The sequence below is a fragment of the Phalacrocorax aristotelis genome, chromosome 3 (assembly GCF_949628215.1).
Source record: "Phalacrocorax aristotelis chromosome 3, bGulAri2.1, whole genome shotgun sequence".
In the NCBI taxonomy this organism is placed as follows: Eukaryota; Metazoa; Chordata; class Aves; order Suliformes; family Phalacrocoracidae; genus Phalacrocorax; species Phalacrocorax aristotelis.
In genome coordinates, this window is record NC_134278.1 from 105268826 (window position 1) to 105288431 (window position 19606).

A 19606-nucleotide genomic window follows, 5' to 3' on the forward strand; every position below is an offset into this window, starting at 1 on the left:
ACCTACTGCTGCACACGCTGGGCTAATCTGATTCTTTAATGCTGAAGTAGTCTGGGTGCTGGACAGACTTTCTGAAATTAAGGTGCTCTTTCCCTGGACAAGGGTTTGCTTGACAAGATCAAGTTAGGATAAAAATGGTCAGCTGGTATCCTCTTCCTTGACTTGGCTGTAGTTAAGTGGCCTTGGCTTTCTGGAATCATGCGATCTAGTGCAGTTTTATGTACTCCAGCAATTGTTGCTGGCTAGAGAGCGATGAAAGCTTTCAGCAAAATGAGCTGACAAACCCTTGTTTTCTAGCAGTTTTATTTTCAGAGCAGCTCTTACAAGAAAGAAAATATGATTACATTCTTAATGGTGATGTGTTCGCTCTCATCATACTTTTAAGCTGTGAAAGCAGTAAGGAATGGTCACTGTGCAACATCTCAACTTTGGTGCTGGAAGTACACAGCCACACTCTCCCTCCTCTTCATTCCCCATTCTTAAAAGCAACCTCTTGCTACTGATCTAAATGGGGGGGGGAGTAACACCCATCTTACCGCTGGGCAGAGAAAGCTAAGGCTTGGATTTTTTTCCTTAGAAAATGTTCTTGTTCCTCTAGTAAAAGTAATACCGTAGCAATTATTAGAATGGTTTTAACCCACTAGAGGCAAAGGTATGGCTATAAGGAAACATGAGCTCTCCTCTGAATAAATTCACTTTAACTTGTAAAGGGGATTAAAAAGCCAGAAGTTGCACAGTTCACATCTTGTGCAAGCCTTCGAGCTCTGAGGTAGGTGCCACCATTCTCTGTATAATGCATGCTGAGCTCTAGGGCCCTTATAGTGATGAATCCCCACCTGCCAGGAGCAGTTATGGGCCTACAGGTCACCTGGCTGAGGGAAAGGTGGTGGCCTTCCTGTGCATCACCCTCATTTCCCCTTTCTCTCAGCTAAGCCACTGCAAACAAAAATGATCTGTGAAAAGAGGAATGGGATACTAAACCAAACAAAAAGAATACAGCTTCTGCTCATTGATTTGTCAGATTAAATGAAACAACTTGGGCAAAAGTAGATGTCACAAAACTACTGCACTCATGTAAGTAAGTGTACAAGTGGACTCAAGAGGGGTCAAGACTACTTTATTTAGCTTACACAAATAAGATATGCGTTAAAATCCATAAAGAGGAAGGTGGCCATTTTTGCACATGAGCTGTGAAAAGGCTTAACCTTTAAGAAACCATGGATGCGTCCTTAATAAAAAAAACAAGGCAATTGTAGATGTGTGGAAGCTAGGAACATTTTGCAAGGCCTAAGTGTGTTTGTCATCCCAATTATAGGACAGAACTGTGTTCATACTCTACCACTTTTCAAAGCGCTCCTGAAGGTTTCCATAACAAGGCTTTTTAAATAAAGGTTTGAAGGATTGCGTAGATTCAAAGGCTTAGTGGTCCTCTAATTCCTTTTTGATCTCTGAAATGTATGGATGATCCTTCCCGTGTGCTACTTCCATGATAGCAATTGCCTATGAAAAGAAAAAAAAAATTCACACAATTGATTCGTATAACACCAGGCTATAAATTTTCTCTTTAGAGGCTTGAAACAGTCTGACACCTCTAGCTACTTTTTGTCCCCTTGTAGTCATAAACCCAGTAGGAAATAAAATGAAATTCAAAACTAAGTAATAAAGGTTTTACATTCAGAGAATACATCTTTCATCTTAAGGGATCCCAAAGCACCTTTCAGAATGATATTCCTGACAAAACTACTTTTAATGTAACCAGTTCCAGGACACAAAACTGCACATGGGGTGGGTAATATTCTGGCAGAGGACTTAACCAGTGTCAGAGCAAGCTCCGTTCCTATCAATTTATCCTTCCTGCTGTCAGACTGACCAGCCCACCTATTGCAGAAGTTACGTGAAGACATTTCAGACTTGATTCTGTTAACCCTTCACTGGTTCCAGGGGCTACCAATGCTTTTCAGAGGAGCCAATCGCTTAGGCAACCACTGAGGCAAAAGTGAGATCTTGTCAGATTCAGGCAGGCGCTGCTGTGCCTGACTCCCTGCCGTTTCACCTACGGCCTGCTCTGGTCCTAACAGTGAACGTTTCACGCAGCCAAACCCACTGACCTGGCACTTGCCTGCCACTATCCACCCTGCATTGCAGCGTGGGGGCAGAGGCAAGATTTCCAATTGAGAAAAGGCTAGCAGTGGCCCCAAACAGATCTCCTGCTCTTGCCCAAAAGAAGAATGGCGTGCCTTCTGGACGAGCTGCTTGCAAACTGACAAAGAACAATGGCTTTGTTTTTCCACTAAATCCCAAACATCAGGGGCTGGGATAACTTTGGGCAGTTCCTGTAGGCAGCTCTTGGAAGTGAGTCATTAGAAAATGTTTGTGTTAGGAAGTTAACTATGCCAACACATCTACCTACAGTTCCCAACCCCCCCATCCTACGCTCCTACTGGCACAAATCCCAGTTTTAGTCAAAGCTTTAACACCACAGTGAAAGAAAGCCTATGCTAGTTTTAAACTAGATGATAACAGTTAAAATTTTAGAGCATATATTGTTGTAGTATCTTTCACCATGGCTGGATGGCTCTGTTATTGCTGGCTAAAAACTTGCCAGAACCTAAAAAGGAAGGAAAAAAATTGTGACATTCCACACCAGGTCATTATATGCTACAGTAGTCACTGATGCTTAAGAAACTAAAATAAAATTCTGTCCCATGACAAGAAGAAAGTCAAGAAACATGGTTCAGACTCCTAATAATAAAAAAAGAATAAAAAAGCCTAAAGAATAAGGAACAGACTTATAAAAAGGGGTGAAGAAAAATGTAAAACCAAATGCGGTATTTGCCAATTTAAGCATCACCATAGGCATTGAATTCTCTTCAGCTATTTAAAAATCAGTTGGTTCCAGAACAAATAACCACCAAAAGCATGCCTAGTCTAACTTGGATATAGAAATCACAGGCTTCAATGAAACACTATGTGCCTTTTGTAAGAGCCAAGCATTTTTTCTGTCCTTACCTAGCAAGTGAGGAGAAGTTAGAGCTCTGCTTCATTTGCACAAGTACAGCTCTAGCTCAGTGAAGAATGTATAGCCAATGTTTAAGCATAATGCTCACTCCAGCTGCTGCAGGAGCAGTCCATCGTGAAAAGGTAAGGCCCCCTTGTATGTGAGACGAGACTTACGCTGCATCTTTGGAAAAATAAAAACTGAGCCAAAAATCCAGTAACCAAATATATTAACACATGGTGCATTTCCTACCAAGCCAGGCTCACTGACAGAGAAGCATGTAGTGTTTCAATGATCCCATGCCTGAACTGGTAGTATTGACAAAACCAGGAAATACATACACTTTTCAGGGCTTTAACTCCAGCCGTTCTGTTCTCCAGCGCCATATACAGTCTGCCTAATTTCAGCCACATGGAGGCAACGTTCAGCGAGTAGGCAGGATAATGTTTACTGCAAGAGAGAAAGAAATTCTGCTTTATCAAACCCGGCAGTTTCATAGCATCTTCCCAGCCCTCGTCCCCTCTCAGGGGGTAAGAAGCTGCCTCTCGTTGCCCCTGCCCATTCACCGCTCGTCCCCTCTGCCATGGCTGCCAAGAGTCAGTGCCAATTGTTTCTAGGATGGGGACGCCTGACAATTGGGAATTGAACTGAAACTACCATATGCCTCTGAACAGCTGTCACATGGCAATGACTTTCTGCCACTAGTTTTCCTCTAGCCAGCTACAGAGAGAGACTGCATTGTTACGAGTTTTTGGAGCCACCCTGCACCCGCAGAAGTAACTCTGCCTCTTCCACAATAGTTGGTCTTTAATGGAAAGTGAGGGGCCCTCGGCAGCCTGTACAGCACACATGCCATTCTGTCCTCACACACACTGAGCTAGCACAGTCCGGTTCAGCAGAGCTGACCTGGAATGCCAGGCTCGGAGCCAGAGGCGCTGGGCAAGTCCCAGGGAAGATAAATAGTACTGAGCCCCCAGGGGGAAATGCTGGCTCCTTCTTTGTATCACTGCTCTCTGCCAAGTGATCTGTGACTTTACATTGGCATCTGCTCCAAAGGGAGAGCTTTCCTTGCGCTCCCCCCAGCTGGCAAGAAAGTCAGATCTCAAGATGAGAATCTGCTCGGGAGATTCACGGCAGGACCAGATACAGTGTGTAACTGGCTAGTGCTGTGATGAACGAGATCACTACTGTAAAAACAGAAAAATTTAGCGGAGAGTTTATTACTTTTCTCCTGCAGAGGCTGCGTGCTGCCTTGCCCGACATGGGGCTTCAGCCTGCATGCTCTCCCAAGCCTCCAGCTCTAGGGCAGTGTTGATCAGGGACATCAGAGCACCCACGGCCTCTGAGCACAGGAGCTGAGCTTGGCTCCAGCTCCCTCTGCTGCTCAGCCCCAGCCCTGGGACAGGGCTCTGCTCCCCTGCAACCATGACCGCTGCGCTACTGTGGAGAAAAAGGATCAGGAGAGGACAGGAGGTTGACAGCAACAGCAGGCTTTGCCTCCATGCAAAGGATACAAAGTATACAAAATACTGACTGCAGATGTGCTTCAAAGCTCCGCTTTACTAAAAAGTATTAGGATATTAAAAAACCCAGTATTTATCTAGCTAAAGAGAACTAGCACAGTATGCAGGGTAGTACAAACTTATTTTGAGAATACAAAGCATGGATTTCAGAAGCACCTTCTGCTACACATTGCAGGCCACATTTTGACAGTAACAAAATCTGTCCCAGCATTTAAACATTCCTTTTTGAATAGTGACATCACGGGTAGCGTGTTTATACAACATGTACCGAGCGAAGCGATCTCTGCCCAAACTTGTCATAATTATTCAGATTACTGAATTAGAGCACTAAAAAAAAAAAAAGGTGTCTCATATTTACCTGTATGGTCTGATAATTTTTTGCCCATAACGCAGTGCACCTTCCCAGTCCTGCATGTAGAGACAGACACCCATGGCCTGGTACATCATATGTAACATATAAACATTGCTGTCTTCAAACACTGCACCCATCTTGTCCAGGCTAAGTTCACAGATCTCCAGTAATTCACTAGGAGGTATGAAGAAGTCAAGGAACCCAATAAATGAATGGTCTGTGATTAGACAGCTACCTGCTAACACCAAAGAAGAACTGACTTAAACTTGTTCAGAATGGTTCTGAGAAGCCCTCTTTTTTCCAAAATGGCATCAAAGCATCTACGCTACAACCCCAGGGCTACTTTGAGAGGTATTCCGCTCATGAGATTATTCTTCCTCCTAGTCAGATATTCTACAAAACTAGCTTTCAGATTTAAAAAGCAACAACAACAAAAAAGCAGCTTTCCTGAATCACCACCACACCAGCAATGTGTCAGAAGAAGGGGGAGTGAAATTCTCCACGCAGTAGGTACTGAATCAGGCATAAGGTAACCTGGTCTGCTTCCGGCCCAAAGAATTTTGAATTTTTGTCTGCATCACACCACTGTTACAACAGGTAGGCTTGTGACCATCAGCAATAGCTGCAGCTTCACATGCAGTCTCTCAAAACCGGGCAATATTACAGTAGACTAACACATGCACACACCTGTGCTCGCTCCAGTCTCTGGCTTGTTGTGTGGAGACGGCCGTATGCTGCACCCTTAGGAACTGAGAGCCACACAGGATGGAACAAACACAGGTCTCAGAATCCCACACCTGCAAGGTTAAACTACCCCCTGTCTCCAGGGCCAACTCTTCAGGCACAAAAAGGACAGCGGTATGTCAAACTTCTAATTGTCATAGTATTTCTCCTGCAGGTACTCATGAAGCAATTCAGCAGCAAAGATTTTTAGGTCACACACCAAGCCAGTGGAGTCAGAGTGAGACAAAGGATATATTTGTAGCGTTTGGCTCGCCTGAATTCCTCAATCATGTTCCTGGCATATTTGATCATGTCCCGTACTGCCTCTGCTGATGGAGGATCATTCAGCTTGCGGATTTCCAGTTTCAATTTATCCTGAAGGAAACACAATGGATGTTATAAATGCAGGTTCCGAGCCCTACAAATAAAGGTGCACCTGCTACACAAACTTACTCTAATAGAAAGACACAGATGGGAACTTAAGCTCTTCAAAGAATTTTTCTCTAAAGCCTTGGCTGGGAATCCTGGAATCCTCTGTGCCTTCCAGTTCATCTGCCATTCTCTACTTCCATGGAGTCCCTTTCTTTTGAAAGATCCAAGAGCTTTTCTGTTTTGTGATGAACGCAGTTTCACATAGGAAATTTCACTGCTTCTGAGACATTAGGGATTAAAACAAATTTCGTTTTAAGGCTAGAAAAGCCTAAATACCTTAGGCCTATCACCAAGTGATAGCTCAGTGGAAAATGAGGTGATACTAAATACAGAAAAGGATCCTTCATATCTACAGACAAAACCACATTCCCACATATTTTGTTGTTTCTGCTGGACAGCTCCACTTTTATCTTTCTATCTAACTTGTTACTTCATGAAGAGTCAGCTGCAATCTGGAGACATCTTTTGCTGTTTAAGCCTCACATTGTTGCTAGATTCCTTTTTCCTTTATTATTTCATCTGCCAGCTGAGAGGGCTATAGAGGACTCTTTCTTTCTGGAGCTGAAGGAGGCTGAGTGGCAGGTGATTCCAAGAGTAGCATGATGTTGGAAATCACAGGTGAAATCCTGCTTCAATAAATTCAGTGGCAAAATTATCAAGGTAACTGTGGGGAAAAACACATCTATGGTATCTACAGAAAGGCCTCAAACAAGAATATTGGGTACTATTTGGAAAAAAAGTTAGAAAAGACAAACCATTTAGAGGAAAGAGATGGTTGCCTGGTCAGTTTGGAAAGCAGCTCTTAGAAGGACACCTTTGTGAAAATGGGGGAAAAAATAATCTAGAATTTAAGGATCAGATTATGACAGCCAGACCAGTCTTGACTGGAATGACAGATGAGCCACATGAAGTTCAGCTCTCCTAGGACCTTCACTGAAGGATCAGGAAACAATTAGCAAGACAGGCACAGTTGTTTCAGTACATGCTGGGTTTGGGTGCCTTTTTCCACCCCCATAAGTGCTGTTGTTCAAAGTAACAAACACCTTGTTTTAAGGGACACTGTATAGATGTCTGCCTTTGTCCTTTGAAGGGCACCAGATGTCTAATGACCGTAAATCTGGCCTGTGCATTACAGGGGCTGTGGCCCAGGACTACCCTGTCTGTGAGAAGAACGACAGAGTGCCACTGCAGGAAAGCTTGCTTTACAGATTCTGCTGGATCTCAAACCATCCAGCAATGTCTTACAACATTCACCTAGAATTGACTGAGATGTCCCAACCAGGAACTGCAGCAGGACTCTCTCCCAAAATAGGACCCCAGAAATGCCTCAAGCAAGATTCACTGCCAGGAGTTGGTAGAAAACATGTAGTTACAAAAAAACCCAAGTTCTGAGCTAAATTCTTTTAGACAGGTAGCATAGACACAATATAATTATCTACTTCTAACAGAGTTTTCATCTTTGCTTTGTAGCTCAACTTTAAACAGGCATCTACCAGGAAATCTCCTGATGTGTCATGACTACCGTGGAAAGAATGAGTATCATAAAGTCTTGCAGACAGAAAAACAAAGCCATACCCCCTCTCTATTATCTTCCCTTCCAAAATTCCATTAAACCAGATATTTCATCTAAAAGACCTGGGTAGGTGCCTTGACAGTCAGAAGCGTACCTCACACCAATTTTATTACCTTTTCTTTTATAATGCACTCCCTGCAATCACAATTGAAGAAATACGAGTCTCTTAACCGGTCATTTCTGTCTTCTGTGGGATACAATAGGTCAATATAGCTGGTAAATACCTGTATGGTAAAAACACAGCAGTCAGTGAAAAGCAGTGTAACTACACATATTTATCACTACCAGTTCTGGTATATGTAGTTTAATGACTACATATTCATGCAACTTGTGGATCCCTGCAGCCACATCAGCTGCCTATTCCCTCACATTCCAAGCCTCTCAGCAGCATCAGAGGTTGCCACTTGTGAATGCAACCTGACAGAGAAGTGTTTCCTTTCCTGTTCATTATGGAATTTCCCTCAAATATAACCCTGGCTTAAACCCAGGACAGCAAGATTCAGGTGTGGATAAGGAAGCTATCACAGCATAAATCTCAGGCTCCTGTCAGACTACAGAGAGATGCCTACTTTTCAGAAGTAAAATAATGATTTCAGGTATCCAGCCTAGGACAAATTACAGTGGCCTGGTTTTTTGGAGGTTGAAATCTCAAATTTTTCTTTCTGAAAACCTAGAGAAATTGGGGCAACAGCAGTCACTAGTAGCTTTAGAAACTCAGGACAAGACCTTTAGATCTCTGAAAAGAAGAGAGGCACAGCACTCCAGTTCTAGGAGAATGAATATCAGATTTATTTCAGCAGCAAAATTTGAAAGCAAAGAAAACCTGCTTTTGAACTTTTAAAGGCACTTCACATACACTACTCTTAAGTCTTCCTCTACTTCAATGGCCTTCAGAAAAGAACCCCTGCAACTAGCTTTAATGCTTTGTTTTTAAAATGAGATCTCCCAAGAAACATGTCATACGCACAGCCCAGTTGATCATTTTGCAGACCAAGGAACAGCTTTAGTTCCATTTTCTCATTTATAGTTATTTGAAATCTTTTGCTCAGTCTTTACGCTTAAGGTTTCTTTCTTCTTTAAAGCCAAATGTATATGTAATTTCATATAGTACATGTTGTTGTTCTTACTCTGTGTGATCTCACACTTCCCCTCACACTCCTCTCCTCCCTTCCGTATTTTCAAAACATGCAAAATGCAGGAGCTCCATTTACAGCAAAAACTTTAAAAATGTTGCAATGCAATGGCTACATTGAACCTGAAGATGGAGACACAGGCCATAAGACTGCACAGAGCCCAAGCAAAGCCACGAGCTCACATTTATAAAATTCTTAAGTGTCAGAAAAGCAAACGCGCAAAAGCCATGAGGTCCTGGAGAACTGATGCAGCTTCCAAGACACAATTCAATCAAAAGATGCCATGCAAGGTAAATACTCCACATTTCTACCTCTCACAGTAAGCCCTCCCCAAAAATGCTGCCATGTCCGGGATTCCACAGTAAAATCTGAAACCAAGATCAGTCCTTGTCCATTACCACAATGCATTTGCAGTGACTGCCAACATCACAGACAAATCATCATTAGTACACGGCATAAAAAGAAGTTGCTCACCTGAGTGAACATCACTCATCCTTGGCTCCAGCAACTAAACTCACTTTGTTCACAATGGTGAACAGCTATAATCCAAAAAAATAACCTCTCTCCCCTTCTTCAAAACTGGTATCACATATTTCAGAAAGTGGTAGGAGTTATGAAAACCAAATCCAAACTTATTTTGAAGAGCATTAACCCTGCCTGCTAAATTAACATTAAAAAACGAGCTATTGAACCTCTATGTAAACTCCATCCCCAGAGACCATGTTCCATATCTTCGTCCCCTGCAGATATCTGAACACCTTCCTCAACTCTGTTTAACACCTTTTTTCTTTTTTTTTTTTTTTAAAGCAAAAGCAGCTCTGCTGCTGAAGGCTCCCTGCCAAGTTCATTATTTGATTGAGAAAGTTTCAGGGTAAACCCAGAGCCTTATTCAATTTCACAGAATTTTATCCATCGTTGTTCAGCTTCGCTCCACCCAGAAACACACTCTTCTTCATCTGTGACTTCCCAGCAAACACCGCTGAGGTGATATGACAGAGTCCCATTTTTTCTGGATGCTCTGTCCAAACAGAAGTTAGAGAACTTATCTGTGCCCATTTACCTTGTTTATTCTGGCTTCAATTTCAATACATTATTATTATACTGGGAACTATTATAGCGGCAATAATTTGCTTTGATCCTGGAATTTCAAAGCACCAGCCAAACATCAGTAAACTCAGCCTCATTTTACAGATGGGTAAACTGAGACAGAGGCTGGCAGATACACAGTGGCTGCTGCAGGTGCCCTTCCCTTGTTTCAGCACAAAATAGGATACTGCCTCCGAGAATCACTTCAGTCCTCCAGAGCCACCCTGATTTTTCCAAAGCAACATCTTACACTTCTCTGAGAAACAACAGATCCTTCCCCCACTATTGTAATCTAATTGAAAGGAATCCTGAAAAGCAGAATGGATCCTACTTTTAGGGCGCACGTGTACAGAGTACATTCAAGCACAGTGCACTTACCTCTTCTCCAGGCTCAATCTCCCTAACAGCTCTGACTTCAGCCAAGGTCCCCTTGTAAGTTACAATCACATTCGGGCAACAGCTATGGTTCATCAATGCAACACTGTAAAAGTAGAAAAGTAAACCTTTTCCCCCACCACCACCACAAGCACCAGGCAAAAAGTTAAGCACCACTTCACAAAACAAATAAGTCTGAAAGATCGAGTCAGTCTCTCTCGGTAAGCTATTTTCCTTCTGAGGCTTAACATGAAGGTAATCTTGGAAAAGTCTGTTGTACTCTTATTTATTCTAATGATATGGAGAATGGCTGTGCTAATGAATCATTACAATTTTTAAATCCTATTATTGCAGGACTAGGCAAGTTACTATTTTCCCATTCTTACAGTGCTACAGAACAGCTGACAGGGGAGTTGACATAGCCTAACTATCGGCATCTTATTTAGGTACCTATGATAAACAGATCATTTTCCTCAGAGGAGAAAATAAGAGAAACACATTTAACGTAAAGGAAACAAGTAAATACAGGAAAACAAAAGTAATTTCCTGCATCGAACTTAAGATCGGTGTTAAAATTTTAGCTGGTTTCTGTGCAAATGTTGGAAGTGAGAGGGAACAGGTGTGTCTCTGTTATACAAGCACACAACTTACACACAAACTTGGACCACTAGAGAAAGTACTCCCCCTTCTACCAAGCCTGGAAAAAGTGCAATTTGCTGCTTATTGGAGATAAAATGTATAATTTAAATTCCCTCTCTTCCAACCTACCAAAATAATAATTGTTTCTTCAGTCTTTGTAGCTCACAGGCATAACTGTTATGTAGGAAAGATCTGGCTCTTGCATGCTGAGCATTTACAAACAAAGAATGGTGCTGGACATGTTTCCAGAGCATCCTGGTTTAATACTCTCCTCTCTCCACCATGACTCTGATCCTGGGCTTTTCAGGATCTTAATTTCCAATCTGTAGATGATGGAATCTGTAGATATGGACTTCAGACAGACCTGCCTGAAGAAGGAGAATCTGTGAAGCAAGTGCTATCTTCTACTGTCTGTATGCAGCACTGAGCAAAATCAGGTCCTGCTTTAATTGGCCATCTGTAAGTTTCAGATTACTTTGACATATATAACCTACTAGCAATCAATACCTCACAAGGAAGTCAACCTAAGCAGACAGTGATAATACCTTCAGTAGGGGATTGCAAAGAACAGGGACAAAAAATATCCTCCTTTACTACAACATTAAGAGGGAAGGACAGACTTAAATGAAAGAAGTGTTCCTCACTCTTTAAGAGAGCTGTGCTCCCCTGTCCACAAACTGCAGTTAACGCTTAACATCTGCAGTTTATTTGTAAAGCTAAGAAGCTTGTACATATTTTTTTCACTGTCATAGCAACAAAAAGCATTGCAGTTTTTAAAACATCTGAGGAGGCTGAAAGAAGTTATGAAAGGGATTTACTGTTTGCAAAGGAACAAAGGTAGAAGGGATGTTGTTCAGAGAACACCAGATTATATCCAGCCAAAACAGAAAGTTGTGAATAGAGCAAGTCACCTGCAATCCTTTTCATTTCACTTTGATCATTACATGATGTTCCCGTCCAGAACCTACTAGCCAATAAGTAATTGCTTCCTACCAACCTGCATATATTTCACAATCTAAGCTTCAGAACAAATTACAAGTGCAATTTTACCGGAATTACCAGATTTAAAACAAACAAACAAACAAAACCTGCTGCAAATAATTGGCCGCATTCTATTAGCTAATTAAAGATGGTTAAGACAAGACAAATTAAGTGTTTAATTAAATTTCTTTCAGTAGACATCTATGTCCATACATGTGCAAAACCCTTTATTTGGTTTTAACTAAGTTGATTTTATTTTTAAAAATATTAAGATCAACCTACTCAGGAAATATGGCTGATCCCAAATGAGAGAGTTCTTCATCTTCAATTGTGAAGCCGTTACAGTTAACCTGAGGAAAAAGAGAAAGAGGCTAGACACCTTCTGGTCAGCTAAGTACTCCACACTCACATGTCACATTCTCACACTTCAAAGTCAATTGCAGTGATTTGCTTACCATTTTCTTTCCACCTCACCAGTACTCACAGGGAGCTACGTGACATCTCAAAAAGTGAAGCAAAGATAAGGTCCCTATCCAAAGGAACATGCAGGACACTAAAGAACTGACAGCCCAACACCTACACCTGCTCAGGACACATCATCTACGGGATTGCTCCTTGGAAGGCCAACCAAGAGAAACAGGGCTTGAAAAGAGTGCCAGAAAGGGTGTCAGACAAAGCAAGACCATTGCAAACAAAAAGTCTGACTCTGACAGGACAAAGAGAGTTCATTTGGCCATGGCAAGTAAAGGTCCGAAGTAGAACTACACACAAAAGGAGCAATGTAGGAATGAACAGCCGCAAACTCAGCCAGGCTGGGGCACTACAGAGCTTTAATGGAACATACATTACAGAGACTTGCCACAATGACATCTGTCATCAAGGGTTGCACATATCAGCTGCAGCTAAAGCACACATAAAGAACAAAAAAGGCAGTGAGAAAGGCTTGAACCTAATAAAGACATAGAATAGGAGGAGACAGAAAAAGGAGAGAGTATGAGAGGAAGTGTATTTCTAATTTAAACAGACACAGGATTAAGAGAGCTTGTTCACAAATCCTTCATAAAGAATAGATTCAAGCAGATTTTAAAACCTTCTGCCTCTTTCATTCTCACAAAACAAGGGAATCTTACAGGAGTTTCAGCTTTGTTTCATGTAATTTGTGTGACTTTAAGTGACCAAAATGCACCTCAATCAAGTACTTTATTCCACTTTCACCACGAGTCACATACATGCCAACGTAAAGAGAACCCTCTCCACATTCACCATCTCCCATCAATCATTAAAATGTTCGCAGCAGTGGTAGAAAAGCACTAAAACAACTACTATCATGTGGCCAAGTCCAGCTGAAGCTACAATAGGCACAGGAACAGTCAGTCGAGTATAGTGTAAGTATTCATTCTGGAAGGTCAAGAGTTGACGCCAAACACAACCAACAATGATATGCCCCACAAGCTGGAATGCAGCTCGAATTGCATTTTAGAAATATACAAACGCTTCCCAAAGCCACTCCTCAGGTACAAACTGTTCAGGATGAGTTCACAATTAAGGAAAGTGTCCTGTTTCTCTGACTCACTCACCGGTATCTTTGCTTGATCATGCTATTTTTAGCAAGGTAGCATCCAAAGTCTCTCAAGATGAGCATGCTCCTGCACTAGCCAATGCATGAGCATACCTGAACCAAAACCAAAATGTAATTGCTGAATACAAAAAACAATAGAAGGGAAAGATTATATCAACAGCAAGTAAGAACATAAGGCTACAAAGGCTGACATGAAGAACAGCTTGACAGTTTTGAATCACGGGGAAATATTTAAAAATATGTAGTGAGTTATCATCAACTCCCCTCCACTAAGCCAGAGACAGCCCACTTCTTGAATGTGTCATACCAGAAATGACACAAGGAAGAATTAGAAGGGATGAGATACCAATGGTTTCACCAGATGAACACACAACTAAAAAAGGCAATGTGGAGGGAATAAAGAGACAACAGAGAGAAAACTAGCACTCAGAGTTGTTCCCAATGGTGGAAAAGAGAACATGCAAAGGAGGGCACAAAATTATGCAAGGTCTTCACGGAAAAGATGGAACTCAGGACAAGAGAGAAACTGTTTGAAGACTATGACAAGGTCAGACGAAGGAGGAAGAGCAACAGTCTCAAGAGGTATGTTCCACAGGGACAAAAGAGAGTAGAATGATACCAACAGCTGGGGAAGAGAGCAATGAAAGGCAAGGATGGTTTGGACAAAAATCTTTGCTCCACTCAAAAGGACCAATTGCATCTTAGCTGCACTGCGTAAGAAACAGCATCTGACAAAGCCCACAAAAAGCAGCAAGCAAGGAGTCAGAGGTATCCAAGTCCCAAATGATTGCCCTGAATCACAGGGAGAAAGAATGCCAAATAGAGAAGCAACGCAGACAACATGAGGCTGGAGAAAGTGCTGAAGCAAAACAAAGGAGCAGCAGCATACCCATACCACTGGATTTAAGTCAAGTTAACTAATTATTAGGAAACATGTTTGTACGTATCAAGTACAGACATGCCTCCCCATCTTTGAGAAAGATTTATGCTGGAGCTAACACCTCAAAAGGTTGTGTCCTGTAAAATACTTCTGAGGAGCATCCAGATGACCTTTGGAGATTTTAATTCAAAAAAACTGCAATGTCCACAGTGGCAGATAGTTGCCTGATGGTCAGGATGAGCTTAAGGTGACACCTAAGGGTGACATTAGACATCTACAGAGAAGACTGGACAGAATATCAGATCTGGAGTCAGCAGTTCACAGAAGTCAGTTAAAATACCATGATCTGGTGGAGCTGGTCCAGGACGGAACATGAAGTGAAAGTCATTATGGCAAAAATAATGTAATCTTTGGGGATTCTGGCTAGACTCTAACAAAAAATATTCAGAAACTGGATGTACTCATGCCTTTAAAGTATCCCTCTGACAAATGTAAAGTCTTCAAAACAGAAAAAAACTTTTAGTTGAAGGGAAATGTATAATTAGAAACAACAAAATGGATGAGGAGCAGATGCTAAACATGCTGAAGAATCATTCCCCTACAAAGTAACAGCACCTCTGTATTAAGGTAATAGTAACCGTGCTTCCTTGTTGGTAGATGCCCAGGCCTACGAACCAGGGTATTGCCACATCAGCTTTCACCACAGCAGTCAACATCTGCCCCGATCTCAAAAAAAATTAAACTTTTTACTTAAACGTTTAAGGTTAAAACTAGCTTGTTTTGAAGTACAGGAAGAAAAGAAGAAAATGGATCTTTCAGTATTCCACTGGTGTGTTATTCCATCCACTACAATATATTCAATTTAGATGTGTATGAAAAGCAGGTGAGAAAAAAAGAGGTGACACATTTCAGAAGTTATCTAACAAGACATCCTGCCTTTCCTTCATCTCTCCAGATGACCAAACTACCTGACTGCATTTAAAAGCCACACACCAGATAAAAGTTTCAGACTGCTCTTTCTACTTCTCTGAAGTTTACTCCCTGTGAAGGTCGAACACAATGATGACCTGACCAGCAAGGATTTCCACAAGTTTGAAGCCAGAATGAAGGTTTTGCCTCTGCAGGGTTTCAAACCAGCAGCCTTCCACACAAGTCCAACAACAGCTGCACTGTGCTTGGCCCTCAAGAAGCCTAACTTTGCCACGGTCTAATACAGGCTGTTTCCCCTTTTCTTCCGTGTTTGAGAAGCACCTCATAGGAAGTCTGCAAACAAGAGTCCCTCTCCTCACTGCTGAAATGGGACATGTCCAGCCACTTCTAGTCAAGAAAGATCTCTATCAAGCACACTGAGCTCTCCCTAAGGGAAGCAAAGAGCTCCCATTTCCATTGCTGTTACATTTTTCACCTTTCGCAAAGGCTAAAATCCTGCAGCTACCATCCACCTGAACAGGCTGTGTTCTAACCAACTTACTTGTGCAAAGAGAACTACAAGGGCAGCATTGTCAGGGTACTCCAAGTGCTTTGAGTAGAAGTGATGAAGAGCAGCAATGTCGTTCTGAATCAGCTCTCTCTTTTCATTGTCTAGTTTGTCAAGGTCTGTGGACAAAGAATACATTCAATTTCAGTAACAGGAACACTCCCCCCTGAACTGCAGCTAGACTTAGGTTAAAATAGGCCCAGACTTGAACAGAAACACCCCAAGGAACAGCTGCTTGGAAGTACTGCAAGAAGTGTCTGTTCTTCCATAAATGTAATGCTGCTTCTATCAAAGCCACAGGTGTATTACAAGAACATGCAGTATTAAAAAGCATTTTCTAACATCTTTTCATTAGCAGGTAATCAGACACAAATTTCACCTCTTGGGAGAAGGGTTACAGTACTTGAAATGTATTTGTTAACGCTACCAAACAGACCAGCCAGCCCTGGCTCTCTAGAAGCCTATCAACTGTGGGTAGCTATCCTCAGCTGTTTAACACAACCTTAAGAGCTACCTGAGAATGCCCATGTCTCCATGGGCTGCAGGGTGACCATCAACAGAGGTGCATTTAATCTGCAGATATCTGAGGATAATAGGAGACAGCAGGAACGTCAGTGGAAATGTCCTGTGAAGTGTATTCCCTTTCAGGTTTACTCAGAGATTTACCCTCAGGCCCACAACAGGTTCTAGCCAAAGTTGTGGCCACTGAACCTTTTTCAACCTGGTCCATGGCAAAGCAACCTAGGTGATCAACCATATACTCCTGATCTCTTCTCTCTCCTCAAGAGCAGAGTGTTGGAAAGTTTTTGCCTAATCCTCTCTCTCACAGTGGCAGTGTCACCAGCTCACTCATGCTCTAAGACAGCCAGCAACTCATCAGTTTCCCCTCTCCAACTCAAAATAGCAGTGAAAAGAAAAACATGCAGGAAGAGAAAAGGCTACAAGAACAGTGGAAGAAGTGGGAAATGATTTGTAAAAGCAGATGTGAATGACAGGAGAGTCACAAAAAATACTGAGGAAAATGAAATGGGACAATTTTATGAGAATTACGACAAATCAGAAATGAGAAATTTTAAGCTTCCAACTGACAGCCAGGTGCCTTTTCCTCTCCTGCGCAGGGTGTTGCAAAGAGTAAGGAAATTGCTGAACTTGGCAAAAGTGTGCTAAGAGATGAGGAGAGTCAAGAGGCAGAAGGAACAAGGGGGTCTTAGTAACAAAACCAGAAACGAAACATGGGCTTCTAGAGGGCAAGGGGGACATTGCAACAGAAAATCATTCCAGCCTTTTAGCTCCCAAATAAATAAATTATTGAGGACATGCTGCAATGCAGAAGAATATACAGAAATTACTTCAGCACTTACCCATCCTCCTCAACCTGATTCCTACTAACCTACCTGTAAAAATCATCCTTCCCTTAGGCAAATGTACGCATTTTCCCCTAGTTATTCCAACAGCTGTGACAGGAGCTTTTGTCCAGGAAGCAAATAAGACTGTAATCTTGCTATGCTTGGTTACTCTGCTACCACAAGTTCCAGAAATGACTGCATTTATTCAGCATTTAATAAAGGGTTTTGGAAACCATCAGAGTGAGAAATGTGAATATACAAACCTATCATCTCCTTGTGTATTACTCCCAGCACCAAGAAAGAGAAATGACAGACCAGTAAAAACTATGCCAGGATGGTTACTAGTCCCCTAGTTGCTCAATTTCTAACTGTGCCTCACCGGACGTAAACAGCAGCCTTCCAGTTAAAAGCAAGCCATTGCCTCATCTCCTTCCTTGGATTATTTTGGAGCATTTAGGACATGGAATTTCAACACAATCATATATAATATGTCAGAATTGACTGGCAGTGACAGATACTGAAGCACAGTCCAGAGGGTTCTGCAATTAGCCCCTTAGTCACTGTCACCATCAAGCAACTGTGCTGTCTCTGATTTTATGCCTCCTGGTAACAAATACCAGCTATTTTAATTTTACAACATTACAATTCTCAAAAGACATTAGAGTACCAGAAAAGCAAAGAGATGGATGTATGCTACATAATTAATTCTGTCTAGGTTTTCACCCTTGTTTCACAGCCCCCAGAAGTGACCAAAAAAAAAGAAAGAAAGAAAGAAGAGCACTACTGCACTTTCAAAAAAAAAAAAAAACAAACAAGGAACCACATTTTTCATTGTTTATTCCCTTCCTCCAACAGGAGTGGGATGCTCTGAAAGGTTTTGATGGAGGGCGGCCAGGGAATAAAGCAAATCATGAATATAGAAAACTGCCTCTGTTTACCTGCAAGCCTTTTTTACTTACGTGATTCAAACTCTTCTACAGCAAGCAGCTTCTCCGACTCTGTTCTTTCAGGGTGAGTTTTCTAGGGGGAAAAAAACAACCAGAAAATATTTTAATGTTTTAAATAGGCTCCTACCTGTAAAACAAACCCAAATCCACACTGAACGGAATTTACAGAAGTAGATGAACTGCAATGAGTTAAATTGACTACCCTTACTATAGCCATAGAAATTAGGCAGCCAAAGATTAACTCCTATCAAATTTATATACATAAAGTGAATAGTATTTTAAATATGTCATTTCTTTGTTCTAGACACCCAGAAAGCTGCTAACAATAGCAAGCAGGCAGGAGACAGGCTTTGCTTTGAGGAAAGTGAATAAACTGACTGTTGACAGAGTTCAAAAGCAATGCTCCATTGTTGGCCTAAGGCCACTTCTTTGTAATCTTGGCCATTAAACATGGCTTTGCAGGTGGCCCAGCAGCTGAGGTTCAGGGACTCTGGTTTGCATATTTAGCTTTTATATGACATGTAGGGTTCTCCCCCCTCCCTGTAAGTGATAAAAGCACAAAATTTATTCCAATGTCTTTTTGTCATTAAACATTTGATTTTGTTTGTGGATTACCACTAAACCATGCCTTAATTAAGTCACACACATATACACACACACACACCTACACACACAGCAAGTATGCAGCTACCTTCACAGCAGGCCACCAAAATCCTCACTACATGCAGTATCCAGGTTGCCCTTGTCATATAAGCAGACCTCAATCACACAAATATGCTTCAAAGAGGATTTGGTTTTGTGGAGAGAGTTTAGAGCTCTACAAAGATACACATCATAATAACCTTGAAACTCATGAAACCCATCCCGTCCCCTCCCTGTAAGCACTCATGTTATCCTCAGTATCCATATAGTTAGGGAACAGTGAACTGGAGGTTGACATTGCAATCTTATTTCCTTAGTAATAAAATCGTTTTTCTCCAAAGGCCAAGGGCCTGAGATTTCTCTCTCAATCTGTTTTTCACCAGTTAACTCCAATAATTGTAAACATTTAAACCTGAATACCTCAGAGGTGTTCCTGACTCACAAATGTACAGGGAGTTATATACTACACAATGCTACGCAGTTATAGCTGAAAAATAGTACAACAGGGAACTGCTTCATAAAGATGCCAGTGTCTGCAGACATATAACACTAGCGGCATTCTGCAGAATTTAAGCATATATACCAAGTCTCATTCTTTTTCCTCTTCACCAATGTGGCCTTGGTGCTAGTCCACACATGCAACCAAGAGCTCCAACCTACCAGAGCAGAGGCTGAAACACCATGCACGTTGTGAAACTACCACTAAACTTTTCCAGACTCTGTTCAAGAGTACCTTGACCATAAGTTACAGCTACACAGCTTAAAACCTCACTAGCCTTTTGCCATCTTCCCCCAAAAGCCTCCAGCTGGACTACAGTGGCCCTGGCACTGCTGCAGTGGTCTGACGGTCAGTTCATTCAGCTGCTCATGCTCCTTATTACACTCATCTGTACACAGGAAACTAGTATGCATGTGCTTTG

At 41.8% G+C, this 19606-nt stretch overlaps 1 protein-coding gene across 3 annotated transcripts in view; it reads right to left on the reverse strand.

The window, feature by feature from the left end:
- Positions 1–1096: 1096 nt before the first annotated feature.
- The window catches only part of SMYD2 (SET and MYND domain containing 2), a 29925-nt gene continuing 11415 nt past the window's right edge, over positions 1097–19606 (reverse strand). For all 3 annotated transcript variants that reach the window (XM_075088909.1, XM_075088907.1, XM_075088908.1), the window contains 9 exons: positions 18057–18117; positions 15746–15870; positions 12098–12165; positions 10199–10301; positions 7715–7825; positions 5851–5971; positions 4880–5054; positions 3340–3448; positions 1097–1500 (listed from right to left, as the gene is read on the reverse strand). In XM_075088909.1, the coding sequence (XP_074945010.1) occupies positions 1420–1500; positions 3340–3448; positions 4880–5054; positions 5851–5971; positions 7715–7825; positions 10199–10301; positions 12098–12165; positions 15746–15870; positions 18057–18117 (954 nt within the window). In that variant the 3' untranslated portion in view covers positions 1097–1419. The remainder of the gene's footprint in view (positions 1501–3339; positions 3449–4879; positions 5055–5850; positions 5972–7714; positions 7826–10198; positions 10302–12097; positions 12166–15745; positions 15871–18056; positions 18118–19606) is intronic.